The sequence below is a fragment of the Bufo gargarizans genome, chromosome 6 (assembly GCF_014858855.1).
Source record: "Bufo gargarizans isolate SCDJY-AF-19 chromosome 6, ASM1485885v1, whole genome shotgun sequence".
Lineage (NCBI taxonomy): Eukaryota > Metazoa > Chordata > Amphibia > Anura > Bufonidae > Bufo > Bufo gargarizans.
This window is the reverse complement of record NC_058085.1, coordinates 99,921,162-99,940,621: the sequence shown is the minus strand read 5'-3', so window position 1 is coordinate 99,940,621 and position 19,460 is coordinate 99,921,162. Positions and strand designations below refer to the sequence as shown.

General features: G+C 42.2%; 1 protein-coding gene and 1 pseudogene across 1 annotated transcript; one reads left to right on the top strand and one right to left on the bottom strand.

Moving 5' to 3' along the window:
* The first annotated feature begins 796 nt into the window (after window positions 1-796).
* Window positions 797-13,650, top strand: LOC122940928 (zinc finger protein 79-like). The gene is made up of 4 exons (XM_044297860.1): window positions 797-841; window positions 7,173-7,283; window positions 10,179-10,257; window positions 12,746-13,650. Exons 2-4 carry the CDS (start codon window positions 7,182-7,184, stop codon window positions 13,447-13,449), a joined length of 885 nt encoding a protein of 294 aa, XP_044153795.1. The 5' UTR covers window positions 797-841; window positions 7,173-7,181; the 3' UTR covers window positions 13,450-13,650.
* A 2,835-nt stretch (window positions 13,651-16,485) lies between these two features.
* Window positions 16,486-17,388, bottom strand: LOC122941997 (annotated as a pseudogene).
* Between the last annotated feature and the right edge of the window lie 2,072 nt (window positions 17,389-19,460).

Here is a 19,460-nt window from a genome sequence, read left to right as displayed (position 1 = left end):
TAGTTATGGGGCAGTCTTTATGATGGCACTATGGCTCTAGTTATGGGGCACTCTTGCACTTCATATGACGATACTCTTGCACTGTATATGATAGCACCATGGCTCTGATTATGGGGAGCTCTTGCACTGTATATGACGGCACTATGGCTCTAGTTATGGGGCGCTCTTGCACTATGTATGACAACACCATGGCTCTAGTCATGGGGCAGTCTTTATGATGGCACTATGGCTCTAGTTATGGGGCATTATGGCTCTGGCTATGGGGCACTATTTATGATGGCACTATGGCTCTAGTTATGGGGCACTCTTTATGATGGCACTAGTTATGGGGCACTCTTGCACTGTGTATGACAGCACTATGGCTCTAGTTATGGGGCGCTCTTGCACTGTGTATGACCGCACTATGGCTCTAGTTATATAGCACGCCTGTCATTATAAGAACATGCTCATAGGTCCCAACCACTGCCTCACTAACTACATAGCACAATATATAATACTGTATGATTACTGCACAATTCTATATGTGATGACAGGATGCACTCTCAGCCCCCATACATTACACCACACATCTTGTAGCCCCTGGCAGTTACATGATAACACAACCAACATGGATAACTGCTCTACAAGAAGGGTTCCTTTGCCAAAATAATCGAGTCACACACAGGGGGTTATAGGACTTGTAGTTTTATTGCAGCGGCACAAAACTAAACTGTAGGATCTCTCTGACTACATCTCCCAGCGAGCATTGCGCTCGGCGCTGGCGATCACGTGCTTGGTCGGCGGCCAATCGCGCGGCTCTGCCTTTTGTCTGCTTCCTAAGATTTCAGACGGGAAGATACAGGTAGGCTTGTACTTGTCTGACGAGGGAGTGTTAGTAAATAGCGGTCACTGGCCGCTCGCACTCACACTGGTAATGACAGGAGGAGCAGCCTGAGGAGCCCGGCTCCGGTATACGCATCTCTGCGCTTCTGAAGGCTCAGGGCTGCACAGTTGCATTTCATGAGTTCTCCCTTTGTAAATGCTCCAGTTTCGAGCTGGTACACAGGTGGCATCAGTCTATGTATGCGCCACACTGGGTATTATTATAGGTTAGGTACCCTACTGAGATGGGGGCAGGGATTTAGTGATTGATACTGATTTAAAGGGCATCTTCATTTCACTCCACTTCTTTCCATACAGGTGAAGGCGAGCTGTTTGGTCGCCCTATAAGGCCTCATGCACACGACCGTGTCCGTATTTCAGTCCACAAAATACGGACGCCTTTTGTGTGCGCTCCGCAATTCTCGCTCCAATGAATGCAATGCGGACCGGGATAGGACATGTCCTATAATTTACTGAACTTCCGCACGGGTGTGTGCATGGCCCCATAGAAATGAACGGGTCAGTGTGAGAGCCGCAAAAAAATGATGTTGTGTGCATGAGGCCTTAGAAGTGTCCTAACTTCCTACCTGATGTATAGCAGCTCTGCGTCACTCCATCCCACCCTATTATGGGTGTACCAGTGCAGGAGGTATGCCATGAGGAAGGGTCGCCATGCTCTATTCGCCAGGGCAGATTACCACTGCAAAGAGTGGGGCTTGCGCTGGGAGCTGCCCTGTATTCCATGGCTGCCCATTGATACAACTAGGCACCATGAAATGTTACATGGCCCCTGAAGAGAAATGGTCAGCGGCCTCGCCAGCGTACGGTACATTCACGTGCGCCGGATGCGCTGTGGATTTTCCATTGGGATTTATGAGTGGAAAATCTACAGCCTATTACAGGAGCATCAAAGTGAAGGCGGTTTTCCGAATTTCCTCCACGTGCTGCAAAAACGGACATCGGCGCGGATTCTAAAACCACAACATGTCCATTAGTTGTGTGGACTTTTATTGTGGATTTCACTCTACGCAGTGTACAGCGTGGATGTAAAACACGCCGATTTTAGTGTGGGATTAGTGGCAGAAAATTTGTAAATCTGTCTATGTCGACTTAGGCCAGTTTGAAATCACGCTTAAGGCTACTTTCACACTGGCGTTTTGGGCGGATCCGTCATGGATCTGCAAAAACGGATCCGTTACAATAATACAACCGCATGCATCCATCATGAACGGATCCGTTTGTATTATCTGTAACATAGCCAAGACGGATCCGTCATGAACTCCATTGAAAGTCAATGGGAGACGGATCCGTTTTCTATTGTGCCAGATTGTGTCAGAGAAAACTGATCCGCCCCCATTGACTTAGGCTACTTTCACACTCGCGTTTGGTGTGGATGCGTCATGGATCTGCACAGACGGATCCGTTCAGATAAGGCCTTTTTCACACTTGCGTTGTCCGGATCCGTCGTGTACTCCATTTGCCGGAATTACACGCCGGATCCGGAAAAACACAAGTGAACTGAAAGCATTTGAAGACGGATCCGTCTTCAAAATGCGTTCAGTGTTACTATGGCAGCCAGGATGCTATTAAAGTCCTGGTTGCCATAGTAGTAGTGGGGAGCGGGGGAGCACTATACTTACTGTCCGTGCGGCTCCCGGGGCGCTCCAGAATGACGTCAGAGCGCCCCATGCGCATGGATGACGTGTCCATGCGATCACGTCATCCATGCGCGTGGGGCGCCCTGACGTCACTCTGAAGCGCCCCGGGAGCCGCACGGACGGTAAGTATGCTGCTCCCCGCTCCCCACTACACTTTACCATGGCTGCCAGGACTTTAGCGTCCTGGCAGCCAAGGTAACCATTCAGAAAAAGCTAAACGTCGGATCCGGTAATGCGCCAAAACGAAGTTTAGCTTAAGGCCGGATCCGGATTAATGCCTTTCAATGGGCATTAATTCCGGATCCGGCCTTGCGGCAAGTGTTCAGGATTTTTGGCCGGAGCAAAAAGCGCAGCATGCTGCAGTATTTTCTCCGGCCAAAAAACATTGCGGTCCTGAACTGAAGACATCCTGAACGGATTTCTTTCCATTCAGAATGCATTAGGATAAAACTGATCAGGATTCTTCCGGCATAGAGCCCCGATGACGGAACTCTATGCCGGAAGAAAAGAACGCAGGTGTGAAAGAGCCCTTATACAGCCGTCTGCATCCATTTAGAACGGATCTGTTTGTACTATCTGTAACATAGCCAAGACGGGTCCGTCTTGAACACCATTGAAAGTCAATAGAGGACAGATCCGTTTTCTATTGTCCCAGATTGTGTCAGTGAAAACGGATCCGTCCCCATTGACTTACATTGTGTGTCAGGATCCGTTTGGCTCCGCATTGTCAGGCGGACACCAAAACGCTTCAAGCAGCGTTTTGGTGTCCGTCTCCAAAGCGGAATAGAGTCTGATCGGAGGCAAACTGATACATTCTGAGCGGATCCATATCCATTCAGGATGCATTATGGCAAAACTAATCCGTTTTGCACCGCTTGTGAGAGCCCTGAACGGTTCTCACTAACGGAAAGCCAAAACGCCAGTGTGAAAATAGACTTAGTTTTCCGTTCTTCTGATCCGTCAGCACAGAAATTTTCATTAAAAAAAAAAAAGGAATCCTCTATTTTGGAGCGTCCGTTATGATTAGTTTGCATCCGTTTTTGTCCATTTGGTCTGAGATTCGTTATTTTAGACGGGAGAAAAAAAATTCTCCCGTCAAAAGTAAAGGATGTCTGATAGAACTGTCAAAAACGGATGCTCAAAATAAAGGACGAAAAATAAACGGTGATGTGAACCCGGCCTTACCTTTAGGCCTCCTGCACTTGATCGTATCCGTTTTCTGCTCTGCAAATCATGGATCCACAAAATACGGATGTTGTCCGTGTGTATAACATTTCAAATGACCCACTAACCCAGGAGATCAAATTGAATATTTCAATAGTCTTCCGACTATAATTCCTGTTTCTGGTATTGTATTTAAAATATAACCTTTATTTTTAATAAACAATATACCACAAAAACATACAGTGTATTATTAAAAATACATATAGAGGGCTGGACTTTTGAAGGCAGTTCCTCTAATTTCTGGATACAGGGAACTATGTATCACTAAAGGCCAAGTGCAGACTATTATATCTATCTGTGTTGATACACTTGTGTCTACCCTGTGTTGTTACACTTTTATTATCCTTAGTGTCAGCCGACACCAAGCGTTATTTATCTAAGCGGCACCTTTATTTGGCTACACACTCTCCTAACGGGCTTCCCTTTGTTATATACATGTATCCCTAACTGATAATCTCTCAGTCTCTGCACTGTCCGTGTGTATCCCGCGATTTTCACAGGACCCAGTGTAAAAAATGGACAAGAACAGGACAGGTTCTATAATTTACTGCACGGGTACGGACAAATATGACTTTTTTTAGTGTCTCCATATTCTGAAAGCCATAGTTTTTTTTGTTTTTTTTTGGGGCAACTTTCTTATGTAAGGACTAATTTGTTTCAGTATGAGATGATGGTTTGTTTGGTACTTTTATTAGGGTGCATAAATATGACTTTTTGATCGCTTGGTATTATACTTTTTGTGATGTAAGGTGACAAGAAATGGCTTTTTTGACACACTTTTTATTATTTTCTCTTACGGTGTTCACCTGAGGGGCTAGATCATGTGATATTTTTATACAGCAGGTTCTTACAGAAGCAGCGATAGCTAATATGTATACTTTTTTATTTATTTATTTAAGTTTTACACAATAAGGCCTGTTTCACACGAGCGAGTCCATTGCAGGAATCACGCTCCGTGTGTGAGTGTGACCTTCCGCTCTGGACTTGCAGGAGCGCACGGCATTATCATGATTTATAATGCTATGTGTCTCTGCATGGCCTTATTTCTACAGAATCATACTGACAGCTTTATGTCACTAGGATTCTGTGGAAATAAGGTCAAGCAGAGACACATAGCATTATAAATCATGATAATGCTGTGCACTCCTGCAAGTCCAGAGCGGAAGATCACACTCGCACACGGAGCGTGATTCCCGCAATGGACTCGCTCGTGTGAAACAGCCCTAACAGCTTTTTTGAAAAAAAAAAAAATTATGTTTTAGCGTTTCCATATTCTGAGAGCCATAGTTTTTTTTATTTTTTGGGCGATTGTCTTAGGTAGGATCTGATTTTTTGCGGGATGAGATGACAGTTTGACTTTTCGATAGCTTGGTATTACACTTTTTGTGATGTAAGCTGATAAAAAAATGGCTTTTTTGACATTTTTTTTTTTTACGGTGTTCATCTGAGGGGTTAGGTTGATTGGTATTTTTGTAGAGGTTGTTACGGATGCGGCGATACCTAATATGTCAACTTTTTTTTTTTTTTACAGTTAACACAATAAAAGAATTTTTTAAACAAATAAAAAAATCATGTTTTAGTGTCTCCATAGTCTGAAAGCCATATATTTGTTTTATTTTTTGGGCGATTGTCTTAGGTAGGTGTTTTTTTGGCACAGTTTATTTTTATTTATTTTTTTATTTTTTAACGGTGTTTACCTGAGGGGTTAGGTCATGTGGTATTTTTTAGAGCAGGTTGTTACGGACGCTGCAATACCTAATTTGTCTATTTTATTTTTTTACATTTAACACAATAAAAGCATTTTTGAAACAAACAAAATCATGTTTTAGTGTCTGAGAGCCATAGTTTTTGAAATTTTTGGGCGATTGTCTTTTTTTAACTTTTTTTAAATTTTATTTTCACTTTATTTTTTTGTCCCACTCTGGGACTTTAACTTTTGTATTGTGAGGCATTGGCGGTAAGAGTATTACACACTGTAATACACTTCAGCCTGCTTCCTGTGAGATCCAGGGGGCTGGATCTCACAGACTGTCAAGGAAGGCAGCCACGCTGCCTTGTCTGCCATCGGGTCCCCGTCCCCGATGGCCACCCTGGACCCGGCAGGATCCTGCACGTGCCGAGGTCAGCGTTGACCGCGGCAGTGCGAGGGTTAATGTGCCGGCATCAGTGTTTTCACCGTTGCTGGCACATACAGCAGGGGTCCGCAGCTCTTGCACCCGCCCAATCAGCCCGCCGTACATATACGGCGCTGATTGTGGCGCTGGTCCTTAAGTCACGTCAACCAGCGCCACAATCGTCAACATATACGGCGTGCTGATTGGGCGGGTGAAGGAGCTGCGTCACGCCCGGGTCCTTAAGGGGTTAGGCCGAAACCAGGTGCGGGTCTAAAACACAGAAGAGGCACACATCTTTCCTTTATACTTTTTCTACAAATAGTAATGCAAAATACCGACCGTGTGAAAGTGGCCTAAGGGCTCATGCACACGAACGTATTTTCTTCCCGTGTCTGTTTCGGGTTTTTTGTGGACCATATGCAGAACCATTCACTTCAATGGGTCTGCAAAAAAAACTGAAGTTACGCCGTGTGCATTCCGTTTCCGTATGTCCATATTTTCGTTCCGCAAAACAATAGAACATGTCCTATTATTGTCCACATTACGGACAAGGATAGTACTGTTCTATTAGGGGCCAACTGTTCCGTTCTGCAAAATACGCAGTGCACACAGACGTCATCCGTATTTTTTGCGGACCGCAAAATACATACAGTCATGTGCATGAGCCCTAACACTATGTTCTGTCGTTCTTCTATTATTCCTACTAGAAGTTTATGAATAAAAACACAACTAGCTGTTACCAGTTGGGTGTATGTCCCCTCACAGTCTGCCACTGGCAACACTGTTTGGACAGTATCTTACTGTGCAGTGATGCACCCCCTACTGGTAACACCCAGTAGTGCTCCTATTCATAAACTTTTAGGTATAAAAGAGGAACAGCATTACATAGATTCATACTAATAGATGTTCTAGAATGGTCATTTAATGTGGAATGCAATTATTTTCTTAAATAAGGAAAGGTGACATGTCCTGTTTAAAGAGAACCTACCTCTGGGAACCGCACCAATCAGGAGAATAGGGGCACTGTACCCAACAGTGCCCCCCGAAATCAACAGAGTGGCAGGTCAAGCATGTCTACTGCCGCCCAATTCATCTTTAGGACTGCTGGGAAAAGTTGTGTACAGCACTGCGATAGGAACCCACAGACCTCATAGTTATCCCCTATCTTGTGGATAGGGGATAACTTCAAATTACTGGCATACCCCTTTAATAAAACCCTCTGTAGTCTTTTCTCCCTGCGGATTGTACTATTTACATATTATTACTACAGTATAATATTATTGTGGGGTCACAAGTATTTTGCTTTTCTTTATAGCTATTCAGTATGTCTGAACTAGGAAATGAAAATGAAGCTTCACAGTTTTCAGGATTGGGGCCATCGAAAGAAAACAGTGCATTGCCAGAAAGCGAGGATACATTACTGAGTGTAAGTTATACTGCAGCGATTTACACTGTCATAAGCAATGGCAGATGATATTTTATCTTTCTGTGGTCACATGGCGATTTTCCGTTTTTGTGTTTTCATTTTTCACTACACTTTTTTCAAGGGGTTGTCCCATAATTGACATTTTAAAACAATCCATGGGATCAGAGAGAACTGCCTGATCGCTGGAACGCACACAATTTCTTGAATAGGTGTCCCGAGCCCCCTGACCCTCCTCGCTGCACGACTGCACTGAGAAGAGGTTTGAATCTAGCTGCTGTCGAGCATTTGCCCTGTCGCTCTATTCAGTATTTATGGGGCCTATGGAAACAGCCAAGCATTGTAGTTCACTTTTATGTGTCTGTTTAATATATTATGAATGGAGCGAAACTGTACGTACTTGGCCACTGATCCATTCAAACTGCTGGGCTAGTGATCATCGGGGTCCCAGTGAGGCCTCTAGCTTTAGCATAGTAATTAGCAAATCGATTTGTATGAATCCAATTAGTTCATCTCAATGAATTCTCCGCCTGTGATGGGTTGTCCGCCACTTTGTAGGCATCCTTGACAATCTTGCACATGCGCCGTTACTGCGAGTATCGGCGTATGCTCAGATGATATACCTACAAAAATGAATCAGCGATTGTGCATGCGCCTCTAAATTTTATTTGCATACAAATTTGTTTATGTGGATTCATAGGAATATCATCAGCGCATGCGTTGATACAGTTACGGCTCATGCATAAGATTATCAAGGACACTCGAGATATACAGCTATATTGCTCTGCCGGCAGTGGTAACGTCATAAGCTACGGAGACGCTTCCTCACAATTGTAAATTTGTTCAGATGGATGAATTTATTTGCTCATCACTAATTTAGCATTACATGATAAATGTAACAAAATCCCTATTACTGTATTTATGTGGACTATAAGATGCACTGGACTATAAGACGCACCAGACTATAAGACACACCTAGGATTTGGAGAAGGAAAATAAGAAATTTTTTTTTTATCAGAACTCAGATCAGCCCGCCAATCCCCATCAGACAACAAAATCAGACCCCCAAGCTCAATCAACTTCAGATCAGAACCCACAACCTAAATTAGTCATAGATCAGACCCCCCATCAGACCCCTCAATCTTAGATCAGATCAGACCCCTATCAGCCTCAGATAAGAGGCTCCCTGGTCTTCTTCGAGCCTGCTCTACACTGTGACCTGACGTCGCCCAGCGTCTGTTCATATTCCGCATCTAATGGAAGTGGTCATTAGCATTCGGACTATAAGACGCACTGCCACTTTTCCCTCACTTTTGGAGGAAAAAAAGTACATCTTATAGTCCAAAAAATACAGTTAGTGATCTAAGAAGTGAGTATTATTACTTAATCAGAAAACTGAAGTTAAAGGTTTACTGCACTGGTATCCCTATGACCAGTGACCCTATCGTTAAAGTAGGAGGGATATCCATGGGGAAAATATATGCCTGCAGTTACACATGAACTTGTTGTGCAGCCAAAGTCGTGTAGCCTTGGCTTAAAAGAGTTTCCTGATATCTTTATCCTGATGACCTATCTGGATAGGTCATCAGTATCTGATCGCCAATCAGCTGTTTGATAAGGTACCAATGTTTGTAGTAGTGCCGCAACCTTTTCTAAGCTCTCCAAGAACAGCGCTGTACATTGTATAGTGGCTGTGCTTGGTATCGCACTCAGCGTTATTCACTGATGAACATGATGTCACGTGGCCTAGTAAAAGCTATGAGAATGCTGTGACGCTACTGCTATCCAGAGGGTAGGTAATCAGTAAAAAGATCTCAGAAAACCCCTTTATTCTTTTATGGGATTGTAGGAAAACCACAGGGAATCTGTTGTCCCTGCTGTATCCATGCTCTAGCTGACCATCACCCTTGGTTGTAGGAAGCACATTTTTTTCTAGTGAAAGTCATTTAGGAAGTAGTAGCAAGCAAGAACACCCTTTATAGAGAATCAGTTCAGGCCTGGGGACTTAAGTTAACTCAAAGGAGTTTTCTGAGGCCTCTTTCACATGACCGTGTGCTGACCGTGGCCTTACTGCGGCCCTCATACGGTGGGTCTGCAATACATGGGGCACCGGCCGTGTGCATTCCGCATCACGAATGCGGAGCCATTCACTTGAATGGGTCCGCAAATCCGGAGATGCGGAACGATAGCACGGAATGGAATCCCACAAAAGCACTAGGGAGAGCTTCCGTGGGGTTCCGTTCCGCCACAAAATAGAACTTGTTCTATCTTTTTGCAGAACAGACGGATCGTGGAATGGGTCCGCAATCCGCATGCAGGTGCCCCACTGTCAATGCCGTGCATTGCGGACCCCAATTTGCAGTCCGCAGCAATGGCACGGCCAGCACACGGTTGTGTGAAAGAGGCCTGAGACTTTTATACTGATGACCTATCCTATCTGATTGGTGATGGTCTGACACCCAAGACCCCCGCCAGAAAGCTTCTTAAGAAGGCACCGGTGCTGGCAGTAGCGCCACAGCCTACTCGCAGCTTAGCCTAGACCATGTGTCGTCTTGTTCATCGGCCTAGGGGCAGCTCAGCCCTATTAAAGTGTACTATACACAGTGCTGTGCTTGGTGAACTGAGAGAAGGCCATGGCGCCGCTGTGAGCACTTGTGCCTTCTCAAACAGTTGATCTCCCGGGGTACCGAGTGGACTACAACCGATCAGATACTGATGACCTATCCTGAAGATAGCTCATCAGTATGAAAGTCTTGGAAAACCCCTTTAATAATAAATCTCTTGTGGCCCTATGGACTTCTTTAGACTTCATAAAGGTGTCAGTTTTTCTGTCATAATTTATGGAATCTATGACGCTTAATATTTTCAAATTCTTCTTTCCACTTCTATCTAAACCAGGTATCTACATCTGATGCCAATAATGAAGCAGAGAGCAAACCTTGTAGTGTTAATAAATCTGAAGAAGTTGTAAATTTAGGTGAGAAATTTGTGTTCATTATTGTACAGGGTTTCTGTATTACTTTTATTTTTCTGTTTTTCCATGAATGGTCACCAAACTTTCAACAACCTTTGCATAAATCAATAGTTCAGGTAAATATACTGTAAGAAACTTCATAGTATATCTTATCAGAGAAAATGCCACCACTTTTCACCACTAATCAGGCTCATTTCCTGATCCTCACCTCCTACATTCTTTTTGAATTCTGTGATAAAATATCTCTTGAGAGTCCAAGATCGACTGCCAGCTCACTGAAGGATCAGATTACAGGTGCCCGTATAAGTCTATGGAGAGGGGTAGGAGTGAACTGCAGTGAGACAGGCAGAGGCATGGATAAAAAGGCTGGAGCAGTTGACAGTAAGGCTTACATCTCACCCAAAGTGATTTGTTCACATCTGTAGTGCTCAGTACTTCTCTATAATGTATTCCATGCTGCTGCTTCTCTGTATATGACAGGTAATAATATGGGAGCAGGATAACCACTTCTCTGTGTGTGAGAGATATGGTAGCATCTAGTTTCCAGCCGCTAGATCAGGTAAATCTGACAATTATACTGTATATGGAACCTGAAAAGGGGAATCTAAAAAATGCATGTTACAAGTCATATAATAGCTTTTAGCTCTCCTGAATTGTCTATTTGAGTAAATACTTGTATTCTCCATGAAATAGCAAATCAAAAGCATGTATGAGCAAAAGCATGCTGCGGTATTATCTCCGTCCTGAACAGTCAAAAAGACTGAACTGAAGACATCCTGATGCATCCTGAACGGATTGCTCTCCATTCCGAATGCATGGGGATAAAACTGATAAGTTCTTTTCCAGTATAGAGCCCCTAGGATGGAACTCAGTGCCGGAAAGGAATACCGCTAGTATGAAAGTACCCTTAGTCATTCTGCATTGCTGATGGCCGCATGATATTAACAATGCAGACCTACCCCAAAATCCCAACCCCACGATAGTGCCATTAAAACTACTGTACAACTTGTCCCGCATAAAACAAGCCCTCATACAGCTACATTGATGGAAAAAAAAAAGTAAAAAAGCTATAACTCTTGGAAGACAACAATGGAAGAAAAAATTTTATAAAAAATGCTTGGTCACAAAGGCTAGCAGGCTGGTCATTAAGGGATTACAATACTGCTACTAGAAGTAAAATTTTGCGTAAAAAGCCATCAGTTGGAGCATGACGTGCATCGAAAAAGAGAGCAAAATAAAGGAGTCTTCCCTCCACGCAGATGGAGGTCTAAAATGGTAGGTATGATACTCTGAAGACCGCTCTATGCACCAGGACAAGGATGCTTAGGCTCCTATAACATAGAGCTAGAAGTTGACATTTTGCTGTGTGTAATCCGAGAGGCAAGTTCTTGTCATATTTCTGGATGAGATTGTGATGGAGATGTAAAGTGGTTTCCCCATCCTGTAGCCCAAACATGACTAGAAGCAGGTGTGCCGCAGGCTACACAGCCAGATAGTGGGAAGGAGGAGTACACTGTTAACACAAGTAAGCACATGAAGCCCTTGAGGATCCAGCCTACTGTAACTTAGGGTTTTATTTATATTTTTACTAATACTGATTGTCCTAGACAATGTTGTGACATGGTTTGCGGATAACATGTTGTTTCTGGTCATATGGTGCATGTTTTGTAAAAAAATAATTCAATTTTTGTTGTATATTTTATGCTTATATATGTCTGACTGTTTTTACACATACTTATTACTTTTCATTCTTTTGAACTGTCAGTTAAAGCCAGTACACTAAGCCTAAGGATATCTATAAACATCTGCTATCTTTTTGAGCTTTTATGGCATTATAGAGGACCTTTCACCAGAATAAAACTTCTAAAGTAACTATACAGGCATGTAGAGCGGCGCCCAGGGACCCCCCTGCACTTACTGTTATACCTGGGCGCCGCTCCGTTCTCCCGCTATAGCCTCCGGTATCTTCATAGTTAGGTTCCACCCAGGGGAACCTGCCGGCGCCTCCTTCTCCCATGCTGTAGCGCTGGCCAATCACAGCGCTCAGCTCATAGCCTGAGATGCTTTTTTCTCTCTCAGGCTATGAGCTGAGCTCTGTGATTGGCCAGCGCTGCAGCATGGGAGAATGAGCCGACGGCAGGTTCCCCTGGGTGGAGCCTAACTGTAAAGAAACCGGAGACAATAACGGGAGAACGGAGCGGCGCCCAGGTATAACAGTAAGTGCAGGGGAGTCCCTGGGCGCCGCTCTACATGTCTGTATAGTTACTTTAGAAGTTTTATTCTGGTGAAAGGTCCTTTAAATTAATGCAAGTAATGTAATGCAAGCTGTAAATGTAAAGATCCATCCATATCAATCCAAAGCTATTGATGCACATAGAGAAAGTGACTTTGTTGTCAGCGTCATCACAGTCACAGGTCTTGAACCCAGCTATAATCTTAATCTCAGCTATCTCAAGAGTTAACATGACATGTCTCTGTCCTTGTTCCTCAGTAGATGTGCCTGACAATAAGCACATAGACAACTCCACCGCACCTTTACTTCCAGAACAAGAGTCTGGGGTAACAAGTTCTCAACCAGCCCAAAACATATCTGAAAGACAACATCTTGAGGGATCTCCTCTAGACATCAGTGTGGAGAATTTCCAGAATGTTTCCAGCAAAGACTCTGGTAATGCAGCTACTACAGCTGATGTAGAAGACTTGAATGATTTTCTAATGGATGGCTCAGATACATTTCATTGTGATATGGAAGAGGAAGCCAGCACTGAGCTTGACAGCATGTCTTATCCACCAGCATTTGACCCACACATGACGGGTATGAGCGACAAGCCATATGGGTGTAAATTTTGTACTCGTAGGTTCTCCCACAGATCGAGCCTCTACCGACATCAGAAAAGCCACTCTGGAGAGAAGCTCTACAAATGTTCTGAGTGCAACAAAACCTTCACCAACTCATCAAATCTGAGCGTGCATTCCAGAATCCACACTGGGGAGAAACCATACGAGTGCAATGGGTGTGGGAAGAAGTTTACACGGAAATTTGCACTTGACCAGCATTTGAAAATCCACAAACAGGAGAAGTTATATATATGCTCCCACTGTGGGAAGAGCTATTCAGACTATTTCTTTCTCCTCAAACACCAACAGATGGAGAGGCCTTCTCCCCAGTATATTCCTGACAGTATTATGAAATAAACCATGTCATATTCATACTGGCTTCTTCTTTTTTAATGATAATTCACTAACTACAAGGAATTGATGTGGCCTTTATATACAGTATGTGAGTGTCTGTGTACTATGTTGTTATGTACTGTATTTGCCATATAGGAAAGCAGCTAGATGTATAGGCATGGCTATGGCTGTGCTATCTGCAGCAAGAGCCTGCTGTAATATAAAGCTAGGCTTCTGCTGCCACGGGTGTTTAACTCCTTGGTCAGGTAGAGAGAGGATGCCCTCTGTCACACCTTCACCAAACCACGGCCACAGATCAATGTCAGCCAGGGCCAAATGTGATAATAGCAGATCAATAGCTGTCAGAGGCCTAACAGTGGTCAGAGGCTGGACGTAGTAGGATTCCTGTCAGCATTACACTGACTGGCATAATACAGTGCAGTACAGAAGTATTGCAATGTATTATACGAGGGATATAGTTAAAATAAAAAATCTACATACAATATTTAACACTTTCCCGACCACCTAATGTAAATTGATGCCAGTGGTCAGGTATTTAAAGATGGCGCCATTGCCGCTGAGTGCCTGCTGAAAACAGCATGCACCTCGAGCTAATGCATGAAATCATAATGTCAATCGCACACATTTGTGAACACAGAAGCTGGGAACTCAAAAACCGGGAGCACACTCTCCCAGCCATGCACCAGCTCCCTCTAGCAAGGATCGGGGGAGCCGGATGGTATGTGCGGCATCCTCAGTCCTCCTGAATGATCCAAGGCTACCACACATAGGTTCCTATGGAGACCCGAGCCTGTGGCAGGGCTCCATATGAAAGCAGTCTATGAGTGAAGCAATCTATGGATTGCTTATTTAAGTTCCCTAGGGGAACTATTAAACAGTGTCAAAGTTTTTTTAAATAAAAAAATTTTAATCACTCCACTTTCCCTCCAATTTTCAGTATTAAAATGCAAGAAAAAGTACACATATATGGTATTGTATAAAAGTAACAGGTCAGTTTTACTGCATAGGGATTGCCATAAAAACAAAATCCATAAAACAGAATTTTATTTCCGCTTCCCACTACATTGTATTTAACCGTAAACTGTGCCATTAGAAAGTACAACTTGTCCCGCAAATACAATCTCTCAAATGTGAATGGCCCTGGGAAGGCAGGGACTAAAAAACTGAAAATGTCCGGGTCCTTAAGGGGTTAAAAATATAGTTATCTAAACTGGCATTTTCCCATAAAGAAAATTACTTATTTTCTAAAAAAATTAAAAAGCTATACCTACAATACATTTGTACACATAAATACCAAAAAATTGAATAACAACATACAGCACAGTGTAGCACATGCAGTTCTTGTTTCCCCCTGTTAATGAGATTGCCTGTCTCTAATCTCTGCAGTATGGCATCACAGTTAGTTCCCTTTGCAATGTGCGTGTGGAAATGCTCTTACTTTCACTATTAAACATAGCCCTGAGTTCTACTGTTGTTTTTCTTCGATTTGATTTCACCAAACGTTTAAGTGATCGCCAATCACAATCATTCAGGATTTTTTTCCCGCCACATTTCTTCCTCAAATACGTTGGGTCCCCACTATCCTTCCAGTTTTTAATAATGCGTTGGACAGTTCTTAACCCAATTTTAGTAGTTTCTGCAATCTCCTTGATGCATGCCAATGATTTGACCCTTCTCAAACAGACTAACATCTTTTCCACGACCATGAGATGTGTCTTTCGACATGGTTGTTTAAGAAATGAGAAGCAACCCATTGCACCAGTTGGGGTTAAATAACTTGTTGCCAGCTGAAAGATAATCGCCCATGCAGTAATTATCCAATAGGATGCTCATACCTATTTGCTTAGTTAAATCCAGGTGGCGATTTTTTTGGGGGACAGGCAGTGTATATGTCAGTGTCTCTCTGACATTATTTTCTACTGCTTTTGTTATGTTAAAGAGAAAAAAGAAAAGAAACATGAAAGAAAAAAAATAAGAGTCCTAGAAGACCTCAGAGTGCCATAAACCAATTTTCAGGCCAAGGGAAGTACTTTTGATTCAGGTAGAATCTATTAGGACACAAATAGAATTTTGTGAAAAATTTGACAAATAGGACACAAAAGAAAGTTCAAGAAATTTGCTCATCTCTACTCCATAGCTTTTTTTAGTCAGTGCCAATTGTGGAGAGACACAAAGGATTTACATTTAGAAATTGATATGGTGACTCAAACTATACGGCCAGTTATATATCCTTGCATAGTTTTTTTTATCTAATACTGTGCAATCCAAATCCTGCCTTTGCTGTGGGCTACCACACTTCTTTATAGCCCATACGTCTCTAGTCAGATATTATTTAGTCCACCACAACATTATTCCTGCAAGTTAAAAAGCTTGTAGTAGTGCATTAACCCACATTACTGTGATTAAAACTTATTTTATATATATATATATATATATATATATATATATATATATATACACACCTCCTATTGATTTAGCGCAACTTGCTCCATCACAAACTACATCAAGTCTGGCTTTTCAAATGCCAGTCTTGATAAATCTCCTCCTCTATTGTCTTTTTGTGGCCTTCATTGTAAACGTTGTACTTATCAATCACATTTGTACAGAAATAGTTTCCATTCAAACCATTGTAACCATCTGTGTCTATATAGTTAGCAGTAATTAATTCCTCTGGAGGTCCATATCCATAGGTCATAGTGAGGCAATAAACATTTCTTCATTGTAAATTGCCACATTTTATAATCATGTCCTTTTAGTTCTTTCTGTGCTGATTAATTTTATAAATATATTTTAATAAATTTGGTGCATGTTACTCATGCACATTTTTATTGTGAAAAATACGTTTTAATAAATTGCCCTATATGTCTATGCAGAGGCTACAGTTATAACAGATCCAAAGGGCAGCCAATGGACCACAACAGTCACCATTTTTTAACAGCATTATACCATTACATGATGCTTTATTTTGCATCCAAATTATAGGAAACCTTGAAACCTCTACACGTTATACAACCAGCTATTTGAACATAATAAAAGTTCTCATTTGTGACAAGAAACTTTAAGTGCACTCTCTATGTCTTGGTTTCTAAGACTATATATTATAGGGTTAAACAAAGGGGTAAATACAGTGTGCAGTAAGGAAACAATTTTCTTAATAAGCAAGGTGGGTCTTTTAGATGGGATCATGTATTTAGCTGTTAGCGTCCCGGAAAATGTCCCGACAACCATAAGATGAGAACTGCAAGTGGACAAAGCTTTTTGTTTGCCCGTTGTTGTAGGTTTCCTGACTATGGTGAGGAAGATATACACATAGGTTCTAACAATAAAACCACAAGGTGAAAATAAACATTCTTAGAGAGAACAGAAAGACTTCCAGTTCTACCAAAGATGTATCTGAGCAGGAAAGCTTCTGAAGAGGAAAAAGGTCAGAAATGGTCAATGATATTATTGTGGCAGAAATTAAAGTTTGCTATAGGTAAGACAACAGTAAAATTGAGTGTAAGACCCAGTACCCATGGCAATAGGGAAAGACAGATCAGACACTTTAGGTCCATGATACAAGAATATCTTAAGGGATTGCAGATGGCCAAATATTAATCATAGAACATCACTGGAAGGAGAAAGCATTCAGTAACAGTTGTACCACTGAAAAAATATAACTGAGTGATGCAGCCAAGAGATGTCATCTAGAAGAATGGCACCAAGCATGTTGGGAAGAGTATTTGTGGCAATCACGAGGTCAGAAAAAGAAAGATGACTCAGGAAGTAATACATAGGGGAATGGAGCTGTACATTTACTGACTCTAGAAGAATGATCAGAAGGTTTCCCATAAGTGTAAGAATGAAGATGATCAAGAAAAAAATGAAGAATGCAATATTGAAATTGTGAAGGTTTCCAAAACCCAATAGAATAAATTCTGTTACTCTTGTTTGGTTCTCCATATACCTTCTATGGGAAACTCAAATCTGCAAACTGGAAATAAAATAGTGTGAATACATAGTAGTTTAAAGGGGATGGTTGTTTTGACAAATTACCACCAACTAGGCTGCTCTGACTTAGCTCTTAGGAAGTGTTGGGAGCAGTGGCTTCCTGATGGCACGCACATTGCACATGAATAGGCTCAGGATGGCCCACACAGACCACCACTAGAGAGGATTGTTTAATCCACTGTCAAGCACGAGCAGCTCCTACAGTTTTGTTGTCCACCAACACAGGTGGCATCTTCATTACATACCCCTGTCTGGGCCCAGACCATTTCCAGGCGCTTATCAGGAGAAAATTTGGTGTCACAGAAGCCATTACTTATGCAGCTGTTGAGAGCCTGCCAATATTTCTTTTGTTTGCAGTGGTATCCTGAATGAGAAATCTGGATTGCTACAGGCTAGAACTGCATGGTCTTTAATGACTAATCCAGGTTCTTTTTAGGATCCCACAATGTGGATCTAGTATAGAGACCTTGTGGTCAGTGCTTCAGTCCTGCCTTTGTTGTAGAGCGACACACTGCCCCAACTGATAGTGTGATGATCTGGGGGGATATTGCATACAACAATAAGTCACTCCTAGTAGTGATAAGAGGGACACTAACAGCTCAGCGATATGTGCAGGACATCCTGTGGCCACATGTCTTGCCACTCATAGCAGGGCTTCTAACTGACATTTTTTAACAGGATAATGCTCACACACACAAACAGCAAGGATTTCCCAGAAATGTCTCCGACAGATTGCAATACTTCCTTGGCCTGCCTGGTCACCAGATTTATTGCCAATTGAGCATTTATGGGACAGCTGAGACATCATCTTCGGCAGCCCACACATGTGCAGAATCTACAGGCCCAGCAAAAACATTTGTGGGCAACTGTGCCACAGGATACCACACAGAATCTGTATGCCTCCATTCCCAGCCGTATACAGTTTTGTGAATATTACGTGATCACTTAATTCTCAGCTCAAAATTATAATGCATGAACTGTATACAGAATAGCTACAGGAACATGGGAACTCGGAGTGGGTAGCACCAGCCTCAGAAGTCTCGAGTGTTGTAGTTGCGTTAGAATAATTCTATAAAATACAGCATTGACATATACTTTCAAAACGTAGTCACAAGCTTGTCTGGATAAGAATTTAAAAGTACTGGAGCAAACTAGCCAACTACAAGGCACAAACTAATCAACAAAATCAAGCTAGCTTAGATCAGGACATGCAGAAGGTCTGAAATCCTGATGAAAGTGCAGAGTGGTCACAAATTAATAGTGTTGTCAAATGATTCAGGTCAAACATAAAGTAGGCGACAAAAACAGAGTAAAAAAGGACACAGTATAAACCTCTATAACTAGCACCAGCAATAGGACAAAATCGAATCCAAAAACAGTGCCTCTTCTCTGATCTCAATGCAAAATGCCTCTGAGCAGCACCAGCCTTACAAAAGTAAAATTCAACTCAGCATACTAACATAAAAGTGTAATTGCTCACTGTCAAAATTCTAATTCAGTCTTTTTATAAAAAAAAATCCAAAATGAACAAATAAAGTATATATACAGTATATAAAAAATGTTCATTATCACTTGCCTACATAGTTAACATAAAAAATGGCAGTTGCACTTATTCACTGATACCTTTTTCACACAATCAGTGTTCAGTCAGTGATTTCCATCAGCGATTCTCTGCGAAAACCAGGAGTTGGTCTAAACACAGAACAAGAGCAGATCTTTCCCTTATATCTCATCTCTGTGTCGCTTCCAATCCTGGTTTTGGCTCACAATGAGTGATTAAAATCACTGACCAGAACACTGATGTGTGAATAAGCCATAATTTACTGTTCACAGGTGTCATTGGCATTGAGTGACATCTTTTTGTTAGTTTTAATATAAGCCCTAAATGGTCCCTTTCCCCTAAAATATGCCCTGTAATACTGTGGGTGTGCTAAGGGTAAGGATTAAGTCAGACGGCCATAATGTGGATGTATTTTAGGGTCCACGACTCCAAATTAATGCCACAATTCCTGGACTGATCAGGG

What these genes read in the sequence shown, in the direction of transcription:
- LOC122940928 (XM_044297860.1), top strand. Translation starts at nt 7,182, where the DNA reads ATGTCTGAACTAGGAAATGAAAATGAAGCTTCACAGTTTTCAGGATTG. An exon ending in GCGAGGATACATTACTGAGT is followed by an intron (nt 7,284 to 10,178) that starts GTAAGTTATACT and finishes TATCTAAACCAG; the next exon opens with GTATCTACATCTGATGCCAA. An exon ending in TGAAGAAGTTGTAAATTTAG is followed by an intron (nt 10,258 to 12,745) that starts GTGAGAAATTTG and finishes CTTGTTCCTCAG; the next exon opens with TAGATGTGCCTGACAATAAG.